We start from the raw sequence: 24,336 nt of genomic DNA on the forward strand, positions 1-24,336 counted from the left end.
TTCCAATCACAAAGCTAGCTTTTGTATGATCATTTTTTTATTGGCCACCAGCAAACAGAATGAGTGCTGCCTGCTCTAATGAGGTTGGAGGTGATGATATTAAATAGAAGGTAAGGTAGCTTCAGAAATTTCTTTATCATAATTGCAGCAATTTTCCAACAAGTGCAGCAATTTTCCTGCCGGAAAGACCTTGCCGGTCTTTCTCTATCAATGTACTTTTACCTAAAAAAATCTGGCCCATGTTGGCTATAGATTTTTGATTTACCTCCTCAACAGAAAGCTCTTCTGAGAACAGTTTATTCAAAGTAGTTGACAATGATAATATGCAGTAGCAGTAATGATAACAATGCTTTGAAATAGATAATACTCATGCTGCTAAAGGGTGCAAACTCTGACATGAACTTTCTGAAGGGCAATGGGACATAATCTATCAAGAGCCTTAAAAATGCTTATACAAGTACATTGACTTAGTACCCTTACTTCTGGGAATTTATCCCATGAAATCAGAGATATGCACAAAGATTTCTCCAGGAGCCTGCATGTTCTCTAAATCAGCATCTAATATTTAGTGCTGTTTCTTCAATATCCAATATTCATAGGTCCAGGAATCAAGGGGTGGAAATAGGAGTGGCACCCTCACTGTTATACCTAGTAATCTACTAGCAAAATGTTTGCTTTCTGTCCTCATGACCTAATGCTCTGCTTGTCTAGAAATCTTAGTTCCAAAGGGAAGAATGCATCTGCTGGGAGATACAACGATTCCATTGAACCAAAGTTAAGACTGCCACCTGGCTAATTTGAGCTCCTCATGCCTCCAATCAACAGGCAAAGAAGGAGTTACTATACTGGCTGGGATGATTGATCCTGATTACCAAGGGAAAGTTGGTCTGCTGCTATACAGTGGAGTTATGGAAGAGTACATCTGGAATACAGGTGATCTCTTAGGGAGTCTCTTAGTATTACCAGGCCCTGTAATTAAAGCCTATGGAAAACTACAACAACCCAATTCAGGCAGGACTACTTATGACCCAGACTCTTCAGGAATCAAGGTTTAACTCCTCCTACCACAAAATACCACAACCAGCTGAGGTGCTTGCTGAGGGCAAAGGGAGCATGGAATGGGTATTGGAAGAAGCTATTAGCTATGACCACATGACCAGTTGCAGAAACAAGGAGAAGACTGTAAGCTTATGCATAATTCTTCCCTTTTTTGTTCTGAATATGTTTGTGATGTGTATCAAATATCTTTGTTTCTTCCCTCTCTTATCCTCCTATCATATAACATAAGATGCATTAATAAAGTTACCTTTACACCAAAGTATTTCAGTTACAGGATATCAAAGAGAAGAGTGAACATCACCCAGAGATTTTGTGTCCTCTTCTGGGGAAAGAGTTGGTGTATTTTTGGTTGTATGCAGGATAGTTGTATTATGCTAGGCAAAAGTATGATTTTGTTATTGTCCTTATCTGGAGATTAAGTATAGCTTAAGGCGTTAAGTATAGGTGTCAAGTTGACAAGGGGTGGACTGGGATGATTAGTTTTATGTGTCAACTTGGCTAGGCTGTAGTGCAGTTATTTAATCAAACATTAGTCTAGGTGTTGCTGTGGAGGTATTTTGTAGATATGGCCAATATTCTACTTAGTTAACAATACTGTGTTGTACAGTTGAAAGTTACTAAGATAGTAAATCTTAAAAGTTCTCATCACACATAAAGAAAGGTAACTATGTGAGGTGATGGATGTGTTAGTTAACCTTAACTTAATTGTGGTAATCTATAAAGAAAACTGCAGTCTTCCTCCTGGGTTTTTTTTTTTTTCCTAACAAGCAATTAACTCAATTCTGACACTATAGTGTCAGATCCCACAGGTTAAGGGCTCAGTCCCTCAAACTGCCCCCTACTTCAGATGCGAATCACAAGTAGTAGGTCACCAGGTTACCCACAACTTCTGTTCGACTTGGATACAAATTGGGGGTTCCCATGGCCTCCACTGCCTTGGATTTGATTATTTGCTGGAACAGCTCTCAGAACTCAGGGTAATGCTTACACTTACAATTATTATATAACAAAGGATATGATAAAGAATACAGATAAACAGCCAGATGAAGAGATACATCAAGGTGGTATGGGAGAGGCCTGAGCACAAGAGCTTCTGTCCCTGTAGAGTTGGGAGTGTGTCACCCTCCCAGTGTATGGATGTGTTCACCAACCTGAAGTCCCCTGAACACTATACTATTGGGATTTTTATGGCAGCCTCATCATGGTAAGCATGATCAATTATTAGCTTCATTCCCTCCTCTGGAGAATTGGAGGTGGGAATGAGAATTCCATGCTTCTAATCATGGCTTGGTCTTTCTGGTGACTAGCCTCCCCCCAGGAGCCAACCAAGAGTCACCTCATTAAAACAAAAGACATTGCTATCACCCAGAAAATTCCAAGGGATTTAGGAAACCTGTCAGGAAACAGGATCAAAGACTATTAGAACAAAAGATGTTCCTAGTGCTCTTATCACTTAGGAAATTACAGGGTTTTAGGAGCTCTGTGCCAGGAACTAGAGGCAGAGATCAATATATATTTTTCCTATTTTTCACATAATCATTTTGCAGTATTTATGTATATCAAGTCATCATGTTGTACACCTTAAACTTACCATAAGGTTATATGTCAAATATGTTTCAATAAAACCGGAAAAAAATTTTTTCAATTCTACAATCAGTTGATTTTAAGTAATGAAGCTTACCCTTGATAATGTGGGTGGGCCTCATTCAGTCATTTGAAAGCCCTTAAGAGGAAAACAGATTTCCCTGAGGAAGAATTTCTGCCTCCAGACTGCCATATCAACTCTTGCCTGAGCGTTTCCAGCTTGCCCTGAAGATTTCGGACTTGCCAGCCTCCACAATCACGTAAGCCAGTTCTCTGAAATAAATCTCTCTCTAATATCTCTCTCTCCCTCTTTCTCTCCTTCTGAGATATATATGTATATATACATATATAATATTAATATCCTTATATTATATATAAATATATACATATATCCTCTGGTTCTTTTCCTCTAGAGAACTCTGCCAGATACACAGCCTAAAATCCAACAATAGGGAATTCCTTGGCCGTCCAGTGGTTAGGACTCCACGCTTTCACTGCATGGGGCATGGATTTGATCCCTGGTCGGGGAACTAAGATCCTGCAAGCCATGTGGCCAAAAATAATAATAATAATAAATAAAACAAAATCCAACAATAATTAAAGAGTTAAAGTATGATATATTCTTTCATTCAATTATTTTTCAGCATTAAAAACGATGTTTTCAGAAAATATATAAATAACATGGGGAAGTTCTCATAATATTATGTTAAATTTGAAGAATAGGAGATGGGGCTTCCCTGGCGGTCCAGTGGTTAAGACTCCTCACTTCCAGTGCAGGGGGCACAGGTTTGATCCCTGGTTGGGGAACCAAGATCCCACATGCACTGTGTTGCAGACAAAAAATTAAAAAAAAAAAAAAAGAAGAATAAAGAAAGAAAGAATAGGGGAAATTTATGTCTGCAATTTTATTTCAAAAAATAAACACACCCATAGATGGAGGGAAATAAAAAATATTTATTTCTTGGTAATGTTTTTTTTTAAGATTTTTTTTTTAATCATTTTTATTTTTGGCTACGTTGGGTCTTTGTTGCTGTGTGCAGGCTTTCTCTACTTGTGGCGAGTGGGGGGGCTACTCTTCGTTGGGGTGCGTGGGCTTCTCACTGCTGTGGCTTCTCTCATCGCGGAGCACGGGCTCTAGGCTCTCAGGCTCTAGAGTGCAGGCTCAGTAGTTGTGGCGCACGGACTTAGTTGCTCCGCAGCATGTGGGATCTTCCCGGATCAGGGTTCGAACCCGTGTCCTCTGCATTGGCAGGCGGACTCTTAACCACTGCACCACCAGGGAAGCCCTTGGTAATTATTTTTTAATTATTTTCTGGAAATTTGCTATTTTTGTTATCAGAACAAAAATGTTATTTTGTAATTGCCTAATGATAAGAGAATCCTTGCTCCACTTTGTATGTCATTTTACTTTTTTTTTAAAATAAATTTACTTATTTTATTTATTTATTTTTGGCTGTGTTGGGTGTTCACTGCTGCACGTGGGCTTTCTCCAGTTGCAGCGAGCGGGGTCTATTTCTTGTTGCAGTGCGTGGGTTTATTGCAGTGGCTTCTCATTGCAGAGCACGGGCTCTAGGCGCGCGGGCTTCAGTAGTTGTGGCTCACAGGCTCTAGAGCACAGGCTCAGTAGTTGTGGCGCAGGGGCTTATTTGCTCTGCGGCATGTGGGATCTTCCCCGCCCGGGGCTCGAACCCATGTCCCCTGCATTGGCAGGTGGATTCTCAACCACTGCGCCACCAGGGAAGCCCTACTTTTCTATCAGTAACTGATGCCTACGTGTTTGTTTTTATGCCAAGATTTCCTTGAATTTGAGACAACAGATATAGCTGGTAAAAGATACTTCAATAAAATTGTACATAATATTCTTTTAAAATTCTTACATTTATATTTAACTCCCAATTAGGCATTTGGGAAAAGTATGAAGGAGGTAGAATGACACTGTGAAATGTATTTTTTAATGAGACATTTTTTGCTTATCTTTTTCCAAATAAATTACTGAGTTTTTAAGTGGAAAAGTTTCATCTCTTCTTTTTCTTTCTTATCTTATTGAGATTACAAATAAAAGTGAGATTGTTTAAGGGTAAAGAGGAAGAGAAAACAAGGAACCTGGATAATTTAAATGCTATTTCAATTCCTAAATGGTTAGAAATTGTCTGTATTTACAAATTCTATCAGTGTGTGTCAAATTATACATAAAATGCAGAAACAGAATTTCTGGTCTCAAAGTAGTTGATATTCTGGCTAAAATATTTCAGGTTCTGAATAAAGAGAAAACATAAGAATACTAGGAAAATACTAAAATAAATACCAATTACAAGTTCAACTGGGCCCAGATATTTAACATGGCAGAGTCGAAAAAATGGCAGAGATCCTGAGTTCCATTTCTCACTCATGGGCTATCTGCCTACGTGACTTGACTTTTTTGGCTTCAGTTTTCTATAAAAGTATGAGTTTAATGAGATGAGCTATCTTTATAATATCTTCCACCTTTAATAATCTATGCCCCAGGATCTGAAAAAATTTCCACAGGGGTGAAACAATTACCATTCACATGCCTTGGAGACTTCTAACATTTTTACATCACAAAAGAGCAGTTATTAAGCACTTACCATCTGTGCCAGTTCATGTTCCTATGTCTTCCAGGTCTCTTTTTTTACTATGTTTTATTATGGTTTGTATGAATTAAAATTCCAAGTACTTTTCCTAACAGAAATGCTTTTCTCCTGAGCCATTTGCCAGCAAGGATAGTTAATTAGCTCGAACACATTAAGGGAAGTGTGTCGTAGCAACATCTGCTTTGTTTGTTCCAAGGAATCTATGCAAATAAACAAGAGGAATTACTGTTACTAAGTGTATATAACACAATTCAATTTGTCCAAAGTATTTTATAGTATTTCTTGTTATTTATTCTTCCCGGCAAGACCAAGACAAAGAGAAGGTAAGAGGTTAGCAGGTCCTGGGTCCCCCACCCATTGATGGGCTTCCTACAGCATATTGCATTGTGATGGAATGGTTACAAGGACTGATTTGGAGGGGTTGAAGTGAAGGAGATGGGAATTGTTTAGTTTTTTATTTAAGTATATAAAATAGTATAGTTTGAAATAATCTTTTAAAAGAATTATATACGGATATATAGACACAGATACAGTTACATACAAAAGAAGAATTGGAAGATCACACATCAAGATGTAAACAGTTGTTATCTGGAGGCTGGAATTATGGGCAATTTATTTTTTGTCTTTTTTTTTTCCTTTCTTGCTTTCCAAGTTTATACTTTGAGCACATATTATTTTTTAATTAGGAAAAAAAGCTACCTTAAATAAATAAATAGATTTACCCAAGATTCTGGAAGCAAGTTATTGTAGCATTACTCTCATCACAGTCTCTTCCCTATGCCTACTATTAACACCACCATGAACATACCTAGAGCACTTTGTAAAACATACATTTGACTTACTCTTCATTCAATCATGCAACATCTAGGGAATACATCAAATATGCTAGGTGCTTTCCCACGCACTAGGGATGTGGAGGTGAGTAAGGGTGTCCTTTGCTTGAATAGCTCTCAAGCTAGTGGGAGAGACAGACATAGTGGGAGAGAAAACAGACCATTACAATACAGTGTGACAAATTAACCATGAAAATTTTCTGTGAGGGCACAGAAGAAGAGTATCTTAGCCAGGTTGAAAGATGAGTGATGGTAGGAGGGGACCAGTCACAGAAAAGGTGATTCTCAAGTCCAAGAAGTTATTTACTAAGAATGAATGATTCTTATTAGATGTGGGAATGAATGGACAAACCAGAGACACTTTTCTTAATCTTGGGAGGAAGTTTCAAATTGCATTCATTCATTAATTTATCCATTTATTCAACAAATATTTGTTGAGTGCTAGCATGTGCTAGGCACTAGAGATATAATGGTAGCAAAAATAACCATAGTCCCTGTTCTTGAGAAGCTTATATTCTAGTGGAGGAGACAGACATTAATCAAATAATCATACAAATAAATGTAAAATTTTAATTGTGTTAAGTGCTACAAAGGAGAAGTGTATGGTGCTATGAAACTGATAATGGGGAGGGGAAGGATTACTAGTCAAGGAGGCCAGGGAACACTTTCCCGAGGAAGTAATGTTTAAACTGAGATCCAAAGAATGACTAAGTATTACAACAGCAAAAAGGCAAAAAGAGTGAACCAAATAGAGGTAAAGCTGTGCACAGGCCCTGTGGCAGGAGGGAGCATTTTGGTTAGGAAGGATTGAAAGAGGGCCAGTATGGCCAGACCTGAGGAAGGGGGAAGACTATGGTATGAGATGTGGCTGGAGTCAAGTTAGGAACCAGGTCATACAGGGTCTTATAGGCCAGATTAAGGATTTTATCTTTATCCAAAGAACAAGAGAAAGACAATGAAGAAAGTTAACCTGGAGGTGAGAATGGGGATGACTTGTTCAAATTTGCATTAAAAAAGATACGTATCTGCAGAATGCAGAACAGAATAACAAAAGAGGTCAGAGTGGATGCTGGTAGTTCTTCTAGGAGACCTTCACAAATGGTGGGACCAATAGGTGACAGACTTGGACTAGGGTAATGGAGAGATGTGAATTGACTCAAGATACTAATAAGGTAAAATAATTAGGACTTGGTGATGGAATAGATGTGTGAGTGTGTGAAAGAAGAGGGTACAAGAATTGGGAGAGGACTTCCCTGGTGGCACAGTGGTTAGGAATCCACCTGCCAATGCAGAGGACACGGGTTTGAGCCCTGGTCTGGGAAGATCCCACATGCCATGGAGCAACTAAGTCCGTGCGCCACAACTACTGAGCCTGCGCTCTAGAGCCCGCGAGCCACAACTACTGAAGCCTTCGTGCCTAGAGCCCGTGCTCCTCAACAAGAGAAGCCACCGCAATGAGAAGCCTGCGCACCACAATGAAGAGTAGCCCCCGCTCGCCCCAACTAGAGAAAGCCCGTGCACAGCAACGAAGACCCAAAAGAGCCAAAAATAAATAAATTAAATAAATAAATTTTAAAATAACAATAACAAAAATTTTTTTAAAAAAAGAATTGGGAGAGATAAAGGTGATTCCCAGGTTTTCATATGTCTGGAGAGTATTTTTGTTTTGTTTGTAGAGCTGAGGGCAAAGTGATGAATTCAATGTCCTCTCAGGTTCATTTCAGCCTACAGTATGGTTTTAAAATTTTTCCCCCTCCTAGCCTGATTGTCTCTTATAAAGTACAGAGGAGGAACCCAGGTGAAAGAATTTAGAATGTTTAATTTTTTTTTAATTAATTAATTTATTTTTAAAATTTATTTTATTTTTGGCTGCGTTGGGTCTTCATTACTGCGAGCGGGCTTTCTCTAGTTGCGGTGAGCGGGCTTCTCATTGCGGGGGCGTCTCTTGTTGCAGAGCACCGGCTCTAGGTGTGCGGACTTCAGTAGTTGTGGCTCGCAGGCTCTAGAGCGCAGGCTCAGTAGTTGGGGCGCACGGGCTTAGTTGCTCCACGGCATGTGGGATCTTCCCAGACCAGGGATCCAACCCGTGGCCCTTGCATTGGCAGGCGGATTCTTAACCACTGCGCCACCAGGGAAGCCCCTAGAATGTTTATTTATTTATTTATTTATTTTTTGGCCGTTCCGTGTGGCATGCAGGATCTTAGTTTCCCGACTAGGGATCGAACCTGTGACCCCTACAGTGGAAGCACGGAGCCCTAACCACTGAACCACCAGGGAATTCCCATAGAATGTTTATTTCTTTATATTGAGGTATAATTACATAAACTGCACAAATCTTAAATGTACAGCTTGATGAAATTTTACATATGTATACACTAGTATAATCACCACCAAGGTCAAGATATAGAAATTTCCAGCACACCAGAAGCCTCCTTGGGTTCTCTTCCCAGCTAGTAACCACCAAGAATAATGACTATTCTGACTTCTATTACTGTGATATTGTGATATAAGAAATATATACATTTGATCATGACACAAGAGCTCCTAAAACTCTTTTCCCAAGTGATAATGGTTAGAGGAGCAGCTCTTATTATTCGTAATAAGTCCCTTTCAACCATACTTGAGTTTATGTTAATGGGGTGACTCAAGATGGGCCCCTAGGTAACTTTAGGATGGGAGCTATTTGCCAGGGGAAACAACCTTGTGATTAGAACATTGGAACTTTCAGCCCCACCCTCTTAACCACCAGGAAGGGGAGAGGGACAGGGGATTGGGTTAATCAATGGCTAATGATTTAATCAATCATGCCTATATAATGGAACCTCCATATAAACCCTAAACTATAGGGTTTGGAGAGCTTCCAAGTTGGTGGACATATCCACGTGCCACAACAGTAGCACACCCCAAACTCCATGGGGACAGAAGTTCCCACGCTCAGGACCCTTCCAGACCTCACCGTATGTACCTCTTCATCTGGCTGTTTATTTGTATCCTTTTTAAAATCCTTTATAATAAACCAGTAATAGTATTTATTTCCGAGTTCAGTGACAAATTACGGCAAATTATCGCACCTGAAGAGGTCATGGGAACCCCAGTTTATCTTTTTTACCATTGATTGACATTTGAACTATTTCCAGTTTAGGGCTATTATGAATAAAGTTGCTATGAATATTTTTGTAAATGCCTTTTGGTGGACATAAACACTCATTTCTGTTGGGTTTACAACAAGAAGTAGAACTGCTCCGTCACAAGGTACACGTGTTTAGCTTTGGTAGGTACTGCCATAGATTTCTTCCAAATTGTTCGTACCAATTTACACACCCACTAGCAATGTATGAGTTCCAGTCATTTTACCTCCTCACCAGTAGTTCATATTATCAGTCTTTTAAAAACAATTGTAAACTTTTAAACTTTCAAATAAATCTTCATTCTATTTCCACAGAAATGGTGAGCTCTGCTGGAAGGTGCATTCGGAGATAGTTCCTGGGATGTCAAGAGGAAGTGCACCAACCTCGAGGATGAACCTGCAGCCTGTGACACTGGCAGAGGAGACCAAGATCCAAGCACAGCCCAACAAAAACCTAGAGATTCTCAAAGGAATTCCAGACTCTTGTCCAGTGAGCTCCTGGGTCATCCAGGGCATTGTGAGGCAAGACAGAATTGGAACAACAGGCTCAAAAAAGGAAGCTGACCCACTACTGACCCACTCACTGCATGTATGTCTCTGAAGGGATAGGCCTGACCAAGTAAGACGGGGCTGCCTTTCCCAAGGTGGCATTAGGGGTTAGTGGCAGTGCTGACTTGGGATGGCGGAGGACACTATCTCAACCTGGTCTTTGGTTCGGTTTGGAAAACAAATCCAAATCTCCTCGTAGGCAGAACTTCAGATGGGCCAACAGAGTTCCCTGGAGGTATGAGGCCTGAAGCCTGAAGGGATCAGTGGGTAACTGGGCACTACAGCCTGAGGGCCGTCAGCCCCAAGGAGAAGCTTCCTGCTTCCTCAAAGGATTTCTTTGCCCGAGGAAAGGTGGGAGCTGGCACACAAATCCGTACAGAATCTTCTGAAAATGGAGGCGAGGGTGATCCTGAAGAAGCCCCCTTTTCTGGTGACCAATGACAGCCCTAATTGGACTGACAAGTTAAAGGCTCCTCTCTTTGTGGTTCAGAATTTCACCCAATCTGCCCCGATGGAGACGTAACCTGGGCCCCAAGGAAGAGGCAGGCAGTAGCAGTCCCCTGTTCTAGTCCTCACCTTAGGACTGCATGGAAGACGTAAGAAACATAAATTATGGAGGGAGGCCTATTTCATAGAGCACAAAAGACAGTGTGGCCGGCAGGTCACAGGACTCTAAAGGGAGGCGAGGTCCCACGCAGCAGCTAAGGAAGAGGTGACTGAGGGGCTGCTGCGATTAGGGCAGCACAGAGGGTCAGGTGGGGGGAGGAGGCCAGCGGAGGGAGAAGACTGAGTGGAAAATGAAGCCTGAGAGCTCCCCAGGAGTGGGGAGAGGGTGGCCTGAGGCCCTGGGGCTGGTGTTGGGGGAACCTGGGCTGACTGTGCCGGGCAGGGCAGGTTCTCTAAAGTGTGAAAGTCTGGACATGCTGGCGTGGATTTCGAGTCGGACACCACCTTGCGGGTTGGGAAAAGGAAGTTAATGCCTCCTCTCACAGTGTCCAGCCCTTGGCGCCAGGGCTCGGTTTCATAGGTTTGGGGAAACGTGCAGTGATCAAAGGGAGATAACCAGCGGTGACTGCGGGGTAAAGGCGTGTTGGGAGGGATTCCTTCCCCGAGCGAAGGTAATCGACCTCACTTCCGGGTGCCTGCGGATGGGCGGGTGGGGCTCCGAGGTCGGGGGCCAGAACTCAGATTCCTTTGCCCCCAGGTCGCCCACCTCCAGCGGCAGTCAAACGGCCGTTGAAAAAGGGCTGGCGGCCGCTGAGCAACTGCCGCGAACTCTACAGCGAGCCCTAAACCCTGCCCTTCTCTCCGCGCTGCATCTCCGTGGCGACGCGCTACGAAGTGCGACTGCGCGAGGATGACGGAGCGCGGGCTAGAGGGAGAGGGTGTTTTGGTTCCAGCCGCTCGCCGTCCTTACCAGACTTGGTCGTCGGAAAGCTTCGGGTTCCTGTCTCCCCTTCCCCTTCCCCTTCCCTTTCCCGCCCCGGTCCTCCCTCCCTCCCTCCTTCCCTTCTGCTTGCCTCCCTTTTTTTCTACTGCCTCCCGGGGTCCGGGCCATTTTCCGGACCGGGCGCACTACGGTGCGCGGCTCCGGGGCCCAGTATATGACCTGCCGTCTTGCTCCCGCTCGCTTCCCCCGCCCCATGTGGCTGCGGGGCCGCGGCGGCGCTGCCCACTATGGCCCGGAAAGCAGTTAGCAGGAAGCGGAAAGCACCCGCCTCGCCGGGAGCTGGGAGCGACGCTCAGGGCCCACAGGTGAGGGCTGAGAGGCCGGGCCCCGGGTGATAAGGCCGAGGCACCCAGAGGATAGGGTTAGCAAATCAGGGAACCGGAACGAGGTCCAAGGTCTTGGGGGGACGGGGGACGGGTGAAGAGCGGAGCCCTGGTCAGTAGGATCCGGGCTGGGCCGCAGGAGTTCACTGGAAAGCAGATAGGGCGCAGGGGTGAGGAGCTAAAGGGGCACGTGAAAACGAGACATATTCCGGGGAGGCCTGCAGCCGGGAACGGGGCTTGAGGAGAAAACAAACTGGGTTTCTGAGGAAGGGAAACCGAAGTCGAGGAGAATCGGGAACAAAACCTCCCGAAAGATACCGGGAGAGACAGTGAAGTCCGCCTTCCTGTGGCCCGGGGAAGGGGAAATGATTGTGTCTGTCATATAGGAATGAGCCTCCCTTTGGATAGCCAAGCTCTGAGCTGGGCCTTTTGGCACTTGGACCCCTAGATGAAACAGCAGTTTCCAGGTATCACTCCTGTCCTGCTCTCTGGGGTCTCTTCAGACTCAGGTTTCCCGTGCCTCCCACCCCGTTGGTGTTTGATTTTTGGAATTCTGTAACTGCTTGGAGCGTGGACCTGGTCACAGGAAGGCGGCCACTGATAGGGCATCCCTGAAAGACCTGGGACCCCAGTTGGGCTCCTTGGGTTGCACCGTCGATGCTCCACGGGGAGTACAGGCTGAGAGGGAGAAGGGGGCCCATTAGAGATGCAGCCCAGGTCTGTATGTTAATCTCTCGGCCCTTCACTCCCTTCTCTATCAAGGATAGCTTTAAGGTACCTGAATCCTTCACTTATAAAAGGCCTTAGTAAACCTTTCATACTCTTTTCTGCTTTCATTCCTTTCTCTTTCAGCCCTTGTTTTCCATAGGTATCACTATGAGCAGCATCTTTTCAATGTTGGAAGAGTTAAACTGGACTTCTAGATTGACTTTCCTGTTCCATTGTATTTGTGTTTCTGTTGTATGTAAATCCTGCAGGATGAGTTCTTAGTGATTTCTCTAATACAGTAGGATCCCTTATTCTGACAAAGGTAGCCAAAGCAGTGATTTCTAATTTTGCTTTCCACAGTTTGGCTGGGATCACTCACTTCACAAAAGGAAAAGACTCCCCCCAGTGAAGAGATCCTTAGTGCACTACCTGAAGAACCGAGAAGTCAGGCTACAGAATGAAACCAACTACTCTCGAGTGTTGCATGCTTATGCAGCACAGCAACTTCCCAGCCTCCTGAAGGAGAGAGAGTTTCACCTGGGGACCCTTAATAAAGTGTTTGCATCTCAGTGGCTGAATCATAGGCAAGTGGTGTGTGGCACAAAATGCAACACGGTAAGTTTCTGGGTGGATGTGAACTTTCTCCTAGTTCTGGATATATGGCTCCACATGCCCTAGAATCTCTCACTGCTGGTCTTCCCCATCAGTTCTTTGGGGGAGGAGATTGCCTTATTCTCCTTTCCATTCCCTCCTATCTGTTCATGACTTCTTCTCTTTTCTATTCCTTTTCCCACTTCCACATTTCTTTTCTGGTAAATCTTCAGAGGAGTCTATTTCTTTAGGCCTCTTGCCATATGGATATGCCACTGCTTCTTGATTTCCTCCCCCCGCCCCTGTTTTTATGTTGTCTTTTAAGTCAGAGGGCTCAGAGGAAAGAATGATGGTCTGGGCATCATTCAGGATACAGGATAGTGAAAACCTAGGTGTTGTCTGCTAGGCTAAGGGCATATGTAGAAGTATTTAAACTCGTACTTGGCTAAAGATAGGAATAAGACAAACACTCTCTTTTCAGAGGATAGAATCTAAAGATGTATTTCCTATAAGAAAGGGCAGGGACGTATGTTCGGTGGTATATTTCAGGATGTATTGGGTTGGCCAAAACGTTCATTCGGGTTTTTCCATAAGATTTTATGAAAGACCCAAACAAACATTTTGGCCAACCCAATAAACGTTTGGTCTTTGCAAAGTAGCCTTCTGAAAAGGATTCAGTAGCAAGAAAAATTGAATATGACATGAGTAACAGAGTATTTTTACGTAGAATGACTTAGAAGATAGTTATAAGTGAATGAAGGGGAAATTTTATCAGTAAATTTAACCAGAACAATTAAAGGCATGGATAAAATGTCAATCCATGATTGGATATTGTGGATATGATTGGAACAGAAGAGCACAAATAACATGATGTCAGAGGAATGGCAAGTGAGAAAAGACAGGGCCTGCAGGTGGAAAGTGATCTTTTTTTTTTTTTTTTAATAAATTTATTTATTTATTTTTGGCTGCTTTGGGTCTTTGTTGCTGTGCGCGGGCTTTCTCTAGTTGTGGCTCATGGGGGCTACTCTTTCATTGTGGTGCACAGGCTTCTCATTGCGGTGGCTTCTCTTGTTGCGGAGCACGGGCTGTAGGCACACGGGCTTCAGTAGTTGTGGCACACGGGCTCAGTAGTTGTGGCTCATGGGATTAGTTGCTCTGCGGCATGTGGGATCTTCCCGGACCAGGGCTTGAACCCGTGTCCCCTGCATTGGCAGGTGGATTCTTAACCACTGCACCACCAGGGAAGCCCTGGGAAGTGATTCTGATTAACATGTGAGAAAAGATCAGATGTAGGTCCAGCTGCTCTCTGTTTTCACCTCACCCTGGGTGAATAGACAAGAAATGTCATAATGGCTGGGCGAATTTACCCTGGACAGAAACACATCTTGGATTAATTGAAAGAGAAGATGGCTCTAGATCAAGAAAGTCTTAAGTACTAGGAGAAGTATTTGTTTATAAAGGACATAGGCAAAGATTTAAACATGGGTTTTAAGGAACGATATAATACCATGGTGGTTGAGGCCAAGCTTTCATTTCCTCTTTTGTTGACGGTTGCTTGTTATAAAGAAGCCTTTCAAAACTAAATAGTGGTGGCAAGCTCCTACAAAACTTCCTTTTCCTAGTCTCTCAGGTCACTACTCTTGGTTTAAGAGAACTGTCATCGTTGTCACTTGGTGTAGAAAGAGTCTTCCATTTAGAGGAATTCATTTCACACCCCATACCCATACAAACCATCATAGTGTTTTGCCCAGCAAATGTTGCTGAATTTTGAACTGAATTAATCGTCGTAGTCTCCTGCTTCTTGAATTTATTGACCCTCTTTTGAAGGTGAGAATAATGTTGAGTAATAACCTACTCTTGATACGTGCCTCTTTCTGTCTTCCTGTTTCCTCATGACTTAAAGTGTTTAAGTGGAGTCTTGCTTTCTTTTCTTTTTATAATTAGTGTTTTCTTTAGCAATATCTTACTTGTTCAGAAATAGTAGTGGTGATAATGAATCCAAAGCCTTTTCCAATGCTCTTGGCACTCCCTGGGACTTCCCTCAGTTTAAAAGGAAAATTACTTAAATAGTTAGCACTATCTTTGGATAATATCTGAAGAGTTTGGGGAGGGAGGAGTTCATGTTGGATTCTCAATAGTGAATTAAGTTTTGATGTATTGAAATTTTACCATCAGTGAAATGATTTAAATGTATTCAGTAGGAAAGGTATACCACAACTATTTATATTCTAAAATAATCTTTTAATATGTATCTGCAGGTTAGAAGCGCTTTTTGTCTTGGCTGCTGTTGGTATTTATGAGCGTTTAACTAAGTGTACACAGATGCTGAAAAGTTAGGCCATTTCCAAGTTAACTGACTTGGGGCTATAGTATAGAAACATTTGCTGAGGCAGTGGGTCATCCTCTGTGAAAAAAGCAGTAGAGGTTTTGTAAATTATTCTGTAGCTTGATTGGTGGGGTGGGAATTTCCCTGTGCTATGGGCTAACACTCAAACTAGGGGCAGTCCATTCAACCTCTCTGAATTCCCTGGGCCTTATAAGCACAGGAGTAAGATTGCTAGCCTATTTTTTTTGCTTTTTTTTTTTGCCACACCACACAGCTTGCAGGATCTTAGTTCCCCGACCAGGGATCGAACCCATGCCCCCTGCATTGGAAGCTCGGAGTCCTAACCACTGAACTGCCAGGGAATTCCCCAGCCTATGTTTTAATCATTAACAACATTACAACACTCATATTTTTACTAAATTATTTAAAGAAGGAGAGGCAATATAACCTTAATTGAAGTATGGGTTTGGGAACCAGGATGGGTAGGTATATTTTCCCGGTTTAGTGTTACAAACTCAGGTTATATACAGAGCCATACAGAAAAGCTAAATAAGAGAAGCTTGCCAGAAGAACGTTTGAAACAAAAAAACATTTGAAGAGAAAATGTTTAGTTTTGTGCTTTCAATCAGTTGAAGTTTGAGAGGGGGTAAAGATAGAAGTTACTGGTTTAGGATTCACATATGTATAAGGGATTATTAAAATTGTTCTATTACCATGGAGAGAGGGTAGAGAAGTCACTCTCGGGTTCCATAAACCTTCCCTAAAATTGCAAAAATATCATTAGATGTATATTTTCTGAGCATGATATGGGAGGGTGGTGTAGGGGAGCAGTCCATAGATTTCATTACATTTTTGGAGGGAGTATTGTGAGCCAAAAATGGGTAAGAACCATTGATATTGACAGAGAGGTTAAGAACAGAACCTTGGAGAACACCTACATTTATGGTGCAGGAAGATCTGCTACAGGGGGAGCAGGGAGGTCAGAGGAAAACCAGGAGAGTACCAAAAACAATTCAAAAAAGTGGATATTTTGAGAGGGGTTGGTTTGGGAAGGATGGTGATAGGCAGAGTGATAATGTGTGCAGAGTCGAGGTTTTTAATTTTAGACATGAACTCTTATTTTCCATTTTTTGACTTTCAGGGACTCACTCACCTATAATAGATAAAATTGCTCCTTGTAGCTAGGGTGAACCTCCACCACAGGGAACCATGAAGCCACTCAGTAAGAGGGTGTTAGAAAGGATTTACAAGGGTGATTTGGGGAAAGGCTTAAGTAAATAGGATTTTCACAGGAAAATCTCCTGTGGAATTATTTTCAGCAAGACCCCAAAGCCTAAGTGATAGTACCAGGCTAACTCCTGTTGCCAGAGCTGCTTTTATCTTTCTCACCAACTCCCAAAGTAATGGTCAGAGGTATACTGCTGACTTCACAGGTAGGCTTGGTAGATCACAATGAAGCAGACAAGATGAGGCTTGGGCTGCAATTTGCTGCCAGATGAGAGGAAGAAGCACTTGGAGAAGCCTAGTTTTGGGGGTGGGGTGGAATAGTAGTTACCAGGGTTGAGAAAATAGCTATAATATTATAAACTTGAGTTTACATATTCAAATTCCTGAAATCATAAAAGCAGAATATGAAACTCAATTTGAGACACACAGAAACAAACAGGAAAAATGTGGGAGTTTTTTTCTGACCGGATTTTTTTTTTTTTTTTAAAGACAGTATATATATATTTTTTTAATTTATTTATTTATGGCTGCGTTGGGTCTTCGTTGCTGTGCTCCGGCTTTCTCTAGTTGCAGCGAGCAGGGGCTACTCTTCATTGTGGTGTGGGGGCTTCTCATTGTGGTGGCTTCTCTTGTTGTGGAGCACAGGCTCTAGGCACTCGGGCTTCAGTAGTTGTGGCTCGAGGGCTCTAGAGTGCAGGCTCAGTAGTTGCGGTGCATTGGCTTAGTTGCTCCACGGCATGTGGGATCTTCCTGGACCAGGTCTGAAACCCATGTCCCCTGTATTGGCAGGCAGGTTCTTAACCACTGTGCCACCAGGGAAGCCCTCTGCCCATTTTTTGACAGGGTTGTTTGTTTTTTTAATATTGAGCTGCATAAGCTGTTTATATATTTTAGAGATTAATCCTTTGTCAACAGCATTCTTATCTGTATGATCCTTCTATATTTTGTAGTTAGGATATTAGCCTGCTAGTTAGGTTTTAGTTTTTTAAATGGCATATGGTTATTCTTTGTCTAGTAAGAAATGTTCACAGTTATCCCAGAATTAGTCTTTTATCTTATTTTGAGAATATTTGACTCTTTTGAGAGGAAGATTTTAGATGTGGAAGTGATAGAATTGCTATCTTGGCAAGTTCATTCTGCTGGGCACATGTGCAGAAGTGTTTGTAGATTGAAAATCATTGTGTAAATGCTTCAAAAAGTCTAAAGTACTATGTCAAGTTAATTGATGTTATAAGGCTTTAGGAAGAGGAGCAGTAGGAATAAGTTTATGCCTCTTATATGTGATGGTGCTAGAGTTGGCTGCCCTTTTCTGACTTGTCTTCATCTTGAGAAGGCCTTGCTTGGATTAACGCAGGTATGGGCTCCAGGAGTCCTGTTTCATGTAGTGTGTTGCAGACTTTAGTCACCCTCTGTATGTGAGGGAATTAATGGTCAAGAATGTTAGGGCGTGACCCATGTACTTATGATCAGTTAATCTATAGCAAGAGAGACAGGAATATACAATGGACAGAGGACAGTCTCTTCAATGAAAATTGGTGCTGGGAACACTGGACAGCTACTTGTAAAAGAATGACATTAGAACATTTTCTCATACCATGTACAAAAATAAACTCAAAATGGATTAAAGTCCTAAGTTTAAGATTGGAAACCATCAAACACCTAGAAGAAAATATAGGCAGAAAACTCTGACATAAATCATAGCAGTATTTTTTTGGTATATCTCCTAAGGGAAAAGAAAAAAAGCATAATAAGCAAATGGGACCCAATTAAAAGCTTTTGCACAGCAAAGGAAAGCATCCACAAAATGAGAAGACAACATACTGAATGAGAGAAAATATTCGCAAGTGATATAAACAATAAGGGGTTAATACCCCAAATATGTAAACAGTTTATACAACTCAATATCAGAAGAACAAACAACCTGATTAAAAATTGGGCAGGGGGCTTCTCTGGTGGCGCGGTGGTTAAGAATCCGCCTGCCAGGGGCTTCCCTGGTGGCGCAGTGGTTGAGAATCTGCCTGCCAACGCAGGGGACACGGGTTCGAGCCGTGGTCTGGGAAGATCCCACATGCCGCGGAGCAACTGGGCCCGTGAGCCACAATTACTGAGCCTGCACGTCTGGAGCCTGTGCTCCCCAACAAGAGAGGCCGCGATAGTGAGAGGCCCGCGCACCGCGATGAAGAGTGGCCCTCCGCTTGCCACTACTAGAGAAAGCCCTAGCACAGAAACGAAGACCCAGCACAGCCATAAATAAATAAATAAATAAAAATAAAATGACTAATACTCTTAAAAAAAAAGAATCCGCCTGCCAATGCAGGGGACACGGGTTCGAGCCCTGGTCCGGGAAGATCCCACATGCAGCGGAGCAGCTAAGCCCATGCACCACAGCTACTGAGCCTGCACTCTAGAGCCCGCGAGCCACAACTACTGAGCCCGTGTGCCACAACTACTGAAGCCCGCGCACCTGGAGCTCGTGCTCCACAACAAGAGAAGCCACCGCAATGAGAAGCCCACGCACTGCAATGAGAAGCCCACGCACTGCAATGAAGAGTAGGCCCCGGTCGCCGCAAATAGAGAAAGCCCGCGCACAGCAACAAAGATCCAACGCAGCCAAAAACAAAATAAATAAAATAAATAAATAAATTTATTAAAAAAAAAATTGGGCAGAAGGCCTGAATAGACACTTTTTCAAAGAAGACATACACATGACCAACAGGCACATGAAAAAATGCTCAGTATCCCTAGTCATCAGAGAAATGCAAATCAAAACCACAGTGAGGTATCACTTCACACCTCTTAGAATGGCTATTATCAAAAAGACCACAAACAACAAATGTTGGTGAGGATGTGGAGAAAAGAGACCCCTTGTATGCTGTTGGTGGGAATGTAAATTGGTGCAGCCACTATGGAAAACAGCATGGAGGTTCCTCAAAAAACTAAAAATAGAACTACTATATGATCCAGCAATTCCACTCCTGGGTATATATCCAAAGAAAAAGAAAGCAAAAACTCTAATTCAAAAAGATAACGTGCAAAAAAAAAAAAAAAAAGATAACGTGCACCCTAATGTTCATAGCAGCATTATTTACAATTGCCAAGATATACATACATATATATACATACACTTGCAGACAACAGTGGAATACTCCTCAACCGTAAAAAATGAAATTTTGCCATTTGTGACAACATGGGTGGACCTGGAGGGTATTATGCTTAGTGTAATAAGTTAGAGAAAGACAAATACTGTATGTTATCACTTATATGTGGAATTTAAAAAATAAAAGGAATGTATATACAAAACGGAAACTGACTCACAGATACAAAGAATAAACTAGTGGTTTCCAGTGGGGAGAGGGAAGGGGGGAGGGGCAAGATACAGGTAGGGGAGTAAGAGATACCAACTACTATGTATAAAATAAGTAAGCTACAAGGATATATTGTACAACATAGGGAATATAGCCAATATTTTATAACAACTTTTTTTTTTTTTATAACAACTTTAAATGGAGTATAAGCCATAAAAATTTTGAATCATTATGTTGTACACCTGAAATGAATATAATATTGTAAATTAGCTATATACTTCGATAAAAATTTAAAAATTAAAAAAAAAAGGTTAGGGCCTGAACAGCAGTCCTGTGGAAGGATTCAAGAATTTTAGGGCAGCTTTTCTCAACAAGAATGTTGATGGTGTTTTGGTGGTTTCTTCCTTCTCTGGGACTTTACCTCATATTGCTGGAGATATCACATTCTTGGCTTCTGCTCCATAGATGCCAGCAGTCCCCCTCTACCCTGCACCCTCAGTTATTGTGACAATCAGGCACATGCACGTGTACACGCAGGCACACATGCATGCATTTTCAAACATTGTGCCCTCAGTTGACAACCACCTCAGAGCTTGAGGCGGGCAGTTTTTCTCTTAAGTGATCTGAGCCCTTTATTTCAGGTATAGTCTGTTGGAAGCTTGGGACGTTGGAGAATGAGCATAGGAGTAACATAGTGACTCTTGCGCTCCAGGCTTTTTTTTTTCTAGCAGGATCTTTGATAGACATTACAGTCAGAGAAAAAGGTCTTCTCAAGCTGACACATGGACGTTTTTTCTTTTGGAATGGGAGCAGTGCCCGGTTCTGGTTCAAGATGAATGAGAGTTTTTCCTGGTGGTATCTAGGAGTATTGCTTTTTAGCTTGACCTTAAGCAGGATTCTTCATATATTTCCTGGTCTAGGAGATAAAAGGAAGAAACTGACCCAAAATTGGCAACTGGGTTCAATCCAGGATTATGGTTGGACTGCAACATTCGGTTTCTTTTTTTTTTTTTTTTAATTTATTTATTTATTTCTGGCTGCGTTGGGTCTTCATTGCTACGCGCGGGCTTTCTATAGTTGTGGCAAGTGGGGGCTACTCTTCATTGCGGTGCATGGGCTTCTCATTGCAGTGGCTTCTCTTGTTGCAGAGCACGGGCTCTAGGCACGTGGGCTCAGTAGCTGTGGCTCGCGGGCTCTAGAGTGCAGGCTCAGTAGTTGTGGCGCACGGGCTTAGTTGGTCCACAGCATGTGGGATCTTCCCGGACCAGGGCTCGAATCCATGTCCCCTGCATTGGCAGGTGGATTCTTAACCACTGCGCCACCAGGGAAGTCCCAACATTCAGCTTCTTAAACTGCTGATTCCACTTGAATGCCCTTATATGCCTTTGGATCCTTGGAGGCCATCAGTCCCTCTCACATGTTAGGTGGGGATGTTTTCATCAGGACAGTTTTCGAATGTGAGAAGAAATGGAGTAATATTTCTGCATTTCATTGGCTAGAATGTAGTGGGACAACTTTGTGGTTTGTGTCTGCTTTTACTAAATTTATAACCATTTATTGAGTTTCTCCCATGTATGGCAAGACACTGCTTCATGTGGGGTTGCAGTGATATAGAAGCAAATCTCAGACAGAGCTGGAAGGGACTGTGACCGCTGGCCTCCACTTTTTCTTTTAGAGTTGAAGAAACAGACCCAAAGGGAGAAAAGTTATTTGCCTGAGATTCTATAATGAGTTAAGTTTGGGTCCTAATTTTCCTTATTCCTTGTCAGAATTCTTTATGTTATGCCAAGTACTCCTCAAACTTTCACTGCAATAACCCTAATGGCAGAGGACTGCCTGACCTCTGCTTAGCTTGGCTGGGATACAATACATAGCTGCGTGCAAAGTTAATAACAACATAGATGCCTCATTAGAAGCGCCAACCAGGAGTGCTCCCGGGAGGAAGTCATTCCTAGCTAGGGTATTCAGAGAGGATTTCCTAGAGGAGGAAGAGGCTTCAACGATGGGAAGGAAGCAAGGATGTCCATTCCATAGCAGAGTCAGGAATATACAAGGAACGTTGAGCGACTCTGGATAGACCCATTTGGCTGATGCTGAGCAGAAACAAGGGAGAGTGACTCAAGTCGCTGGGGATTTGGTTGACTAGACTAACTGAATCTCCTGTGGATAACTTTTTTTTTCTTTTCCTTCTGACTCATGTCTAGCCTTTAATAATGAATAATCCTGTTGATCACCTTTCTCATCTGGAGAATTGAGTCACATGCTTCGCAGCATGGCCCTTGGTGAATTTATGGCCTGTTCCTGCAGCCCTGTAGACTTGGAGGATGGGGAAACCTGGGTAGCTGAGAGCAGAGGTTTGCTGGGAGGTGCCTGGCAGGCTAACTACCTGCTGAAAGTTAGTAATGAGTTAGTTAGTCTGGTTACTTGATTTGGTTCCTGTTTTCCTTGGGCTCTTCCTTTAGTCTTCTTTTGCCAGTCCACCTTCTTCTAAATTGATGTATATTTGATTTCTGATTGCTTAGGCCTTTGTTTCCTAAGCATGACTCAGGAACTGTCTGCATCACAATCACTTGAGGTATGTGTTTAAAATACAAGTTTCCTGGTCCCCACTCCAGTACTGGTTTAGGATTTTTCCTTCCGTGAAACCTAGGAATTAGAATTTTAAACAAGCTCTCAGGCAATTTTTAGATGAACCACTGGCTTAGACTTTATGCTGTATAACAATAATTTTTTTGTCACCTTATTAAATCTAGACCATTCATTTGAATCCTCCTTGTATTTTCTAAACCACACTCAGGGCATAGGTGGGACATCATTTTTAATGGATCTGGAAGAATTTCCTTGTAGGCATCTTGGTTAATATCTGTTCAGCAACCAGTAGTATGTAATCAAATCTTATTTCTGCACTTTGAGGAAGCCCTTGACAAATAATTATTTTCCTTATATGCCAGTTCTGGTCTCAACAGACAAAGCAAGAAATTTGCCCATTCTTTTTTTTTTTTGTGGCTGCGTTGGGTTTTCATTGCTGCGCGTGGGCTTTCTCAAGTAGCAGCGAGCGGGGGCTACTCTTCATTGCGGTGCGCGGGCTTCTCATTGTGGTGGCTTCCCTTGTTGTGGAGCACGGGCTCTAGGCGCACAGGCTTCAGTAGTTGTGGCACACGGGTTTCAGTAGTTGTGGCATGCGGGCTTCAGTAGTGTGGCTTGTGGGCTCTAGAACGCAGACTCAGTAGTTGTGGCGCACGGGCTTAGTTGCTCCACAGCATGTGGGGTCTTCCCGGCCCAGGGCTCGAACCCCTGTCCCCTGCATTGGCAGGCAGATTCTTAACCACTGCGCCACCAGGGAAGCCCCTGCCCATTCTTTTTTTAGGTCAGATCTTAGCTTAAGTCATTACTTTCCAATTTTTTGGTCTCTTTACTAGAAGAGTTATAGTAAACTTAAGTCAGAAATACCAACAAGTTTAAGTCATTTTGTATTGTGTATTTGGATTCAGAGATTCATGGGTTGAATCTGGGCTCCATTTCTTACTAGCTTTGTACCCTTGGACAAGCCAAGTAATTTCTCCTTAGCCTTTCTTTCACCTTTAAAATAAATGGAGTGGGGACTTCCCTGGTGGTCCAGTGGTTAAGACTCCACACTCCCAATGCAGGGGGCCCGGGTTTGATCCCTCGTCAGGGAGCTAGATCCCACATGCATGCCGCAACTAAGAGTCCGCATGCCACAACGAAGATCCTACATGTGGCAACGAAGATCCCACGTGCCTCAACTAAGACCCAGTGCAGCCAAATAAGTAAATAAATACATATTAAAAAAATAATAATAATAATGGAGTGAGTAGTATCTGCCTAGCTCAGTCATGAAGAAGATTAAATAAGATGTTGGTTAGCTCGGTGCCTAGAACATGTACTTAGTAAATTGTTGATGTAATTAATGGCGGTGGAGGAGGAAGTGGTAACAGTAGTTTGATGGTTCTAGCCTTTAGGTGTATTTCTGGCCAAATTCAGATACATAAGATAAGAAGTGACCATTTTTCTACCCTGTAAATTGGTTATTTTCTATATGTAAGTCACATCCCAAGGAGCTTAAACATTTAAAAATAATTCATTTAGATATAATTTATATAAGAAAAAGTACAATTAGGAAATTATAGTTAATTTCATCATAAAAGGGATATAGATAAAAGCAAAATATTTTTCTGTATACAAATTAAAGTGTTAACCAGTTCTGATAAGGATGTGGTGGAACAGGTCATATATTTATTGCCACTAAAACCCTTTTTTGAAAGTAATTTGGCATTATGTTTCAAAGACCTGGGGTGTATTGTTTGTTGAATGAAGAGCCTAATAAGTATTATACCCTTTGACCTAATATTTTCATACTTTGGAAATTATCCAAAGGAAGAGAGAAGTCTTTTTTAACAAAATAATTATTGGAAGCTATTTTATCAAAATGTTAACAATAGAATACTTAAGTAATTTATGGTAAATCAAATCTGCATGATAATATGGAGGTATTGACATAATTGTGAAGACTGTAATAACATGCAGAGCTTTTGATATGTTAAATGTAATGAGATACAGAATTCTCTCTTTGCTGATTATAGCTATGCACCATTATACATGCATGTGATTAAGGACTGAACAG

The 24,336-nt window shown here is 42.3% G+C and overlaps 1 protein-coding gene across 1 annotated transcript in view; it reads left to right on the plus strand.

Annotated features, from left to right (window-relative positions):
• The first annotated feature begins 10,919 nt into the window (after positions 1-10,919).
• DCAF12 (DDB1 and CUL4 associated factor 12) overlaps positions 10,920-24,336 on the plus strand; it is a 36,976-nt gene continuing 23,559 nt past the window's right edge. Inside the window, exons 1-2 of the mRNA XM_082402438.1 lie at positions 10,920-11,519; positions 12,606-12,860. Coding sequence (XP_082258564.1) covers positions 11,442-11,519; positions 12,606-12,860 — 333 coding nt within the window. The 5' untranslated portion in view covers positions 10,920-11,441. The remainder of the gene's footprint in view (positions 11,520-12,605; positions 12,861-24,336) is intronic.

Source organism: Balaenoptera borealis (assembly GCF_965194805.1).
Source record: "Balaenoptera borealis genome assembly, chromosome: 8".
Taxonomy (NCBI): domain Eukaryota; kingdom Metazoa; phylum Chordata; class Mammalia; order Artiodactyla; family Balaenopteridae; genus Balaenoptera; species Balaenoptera borealis.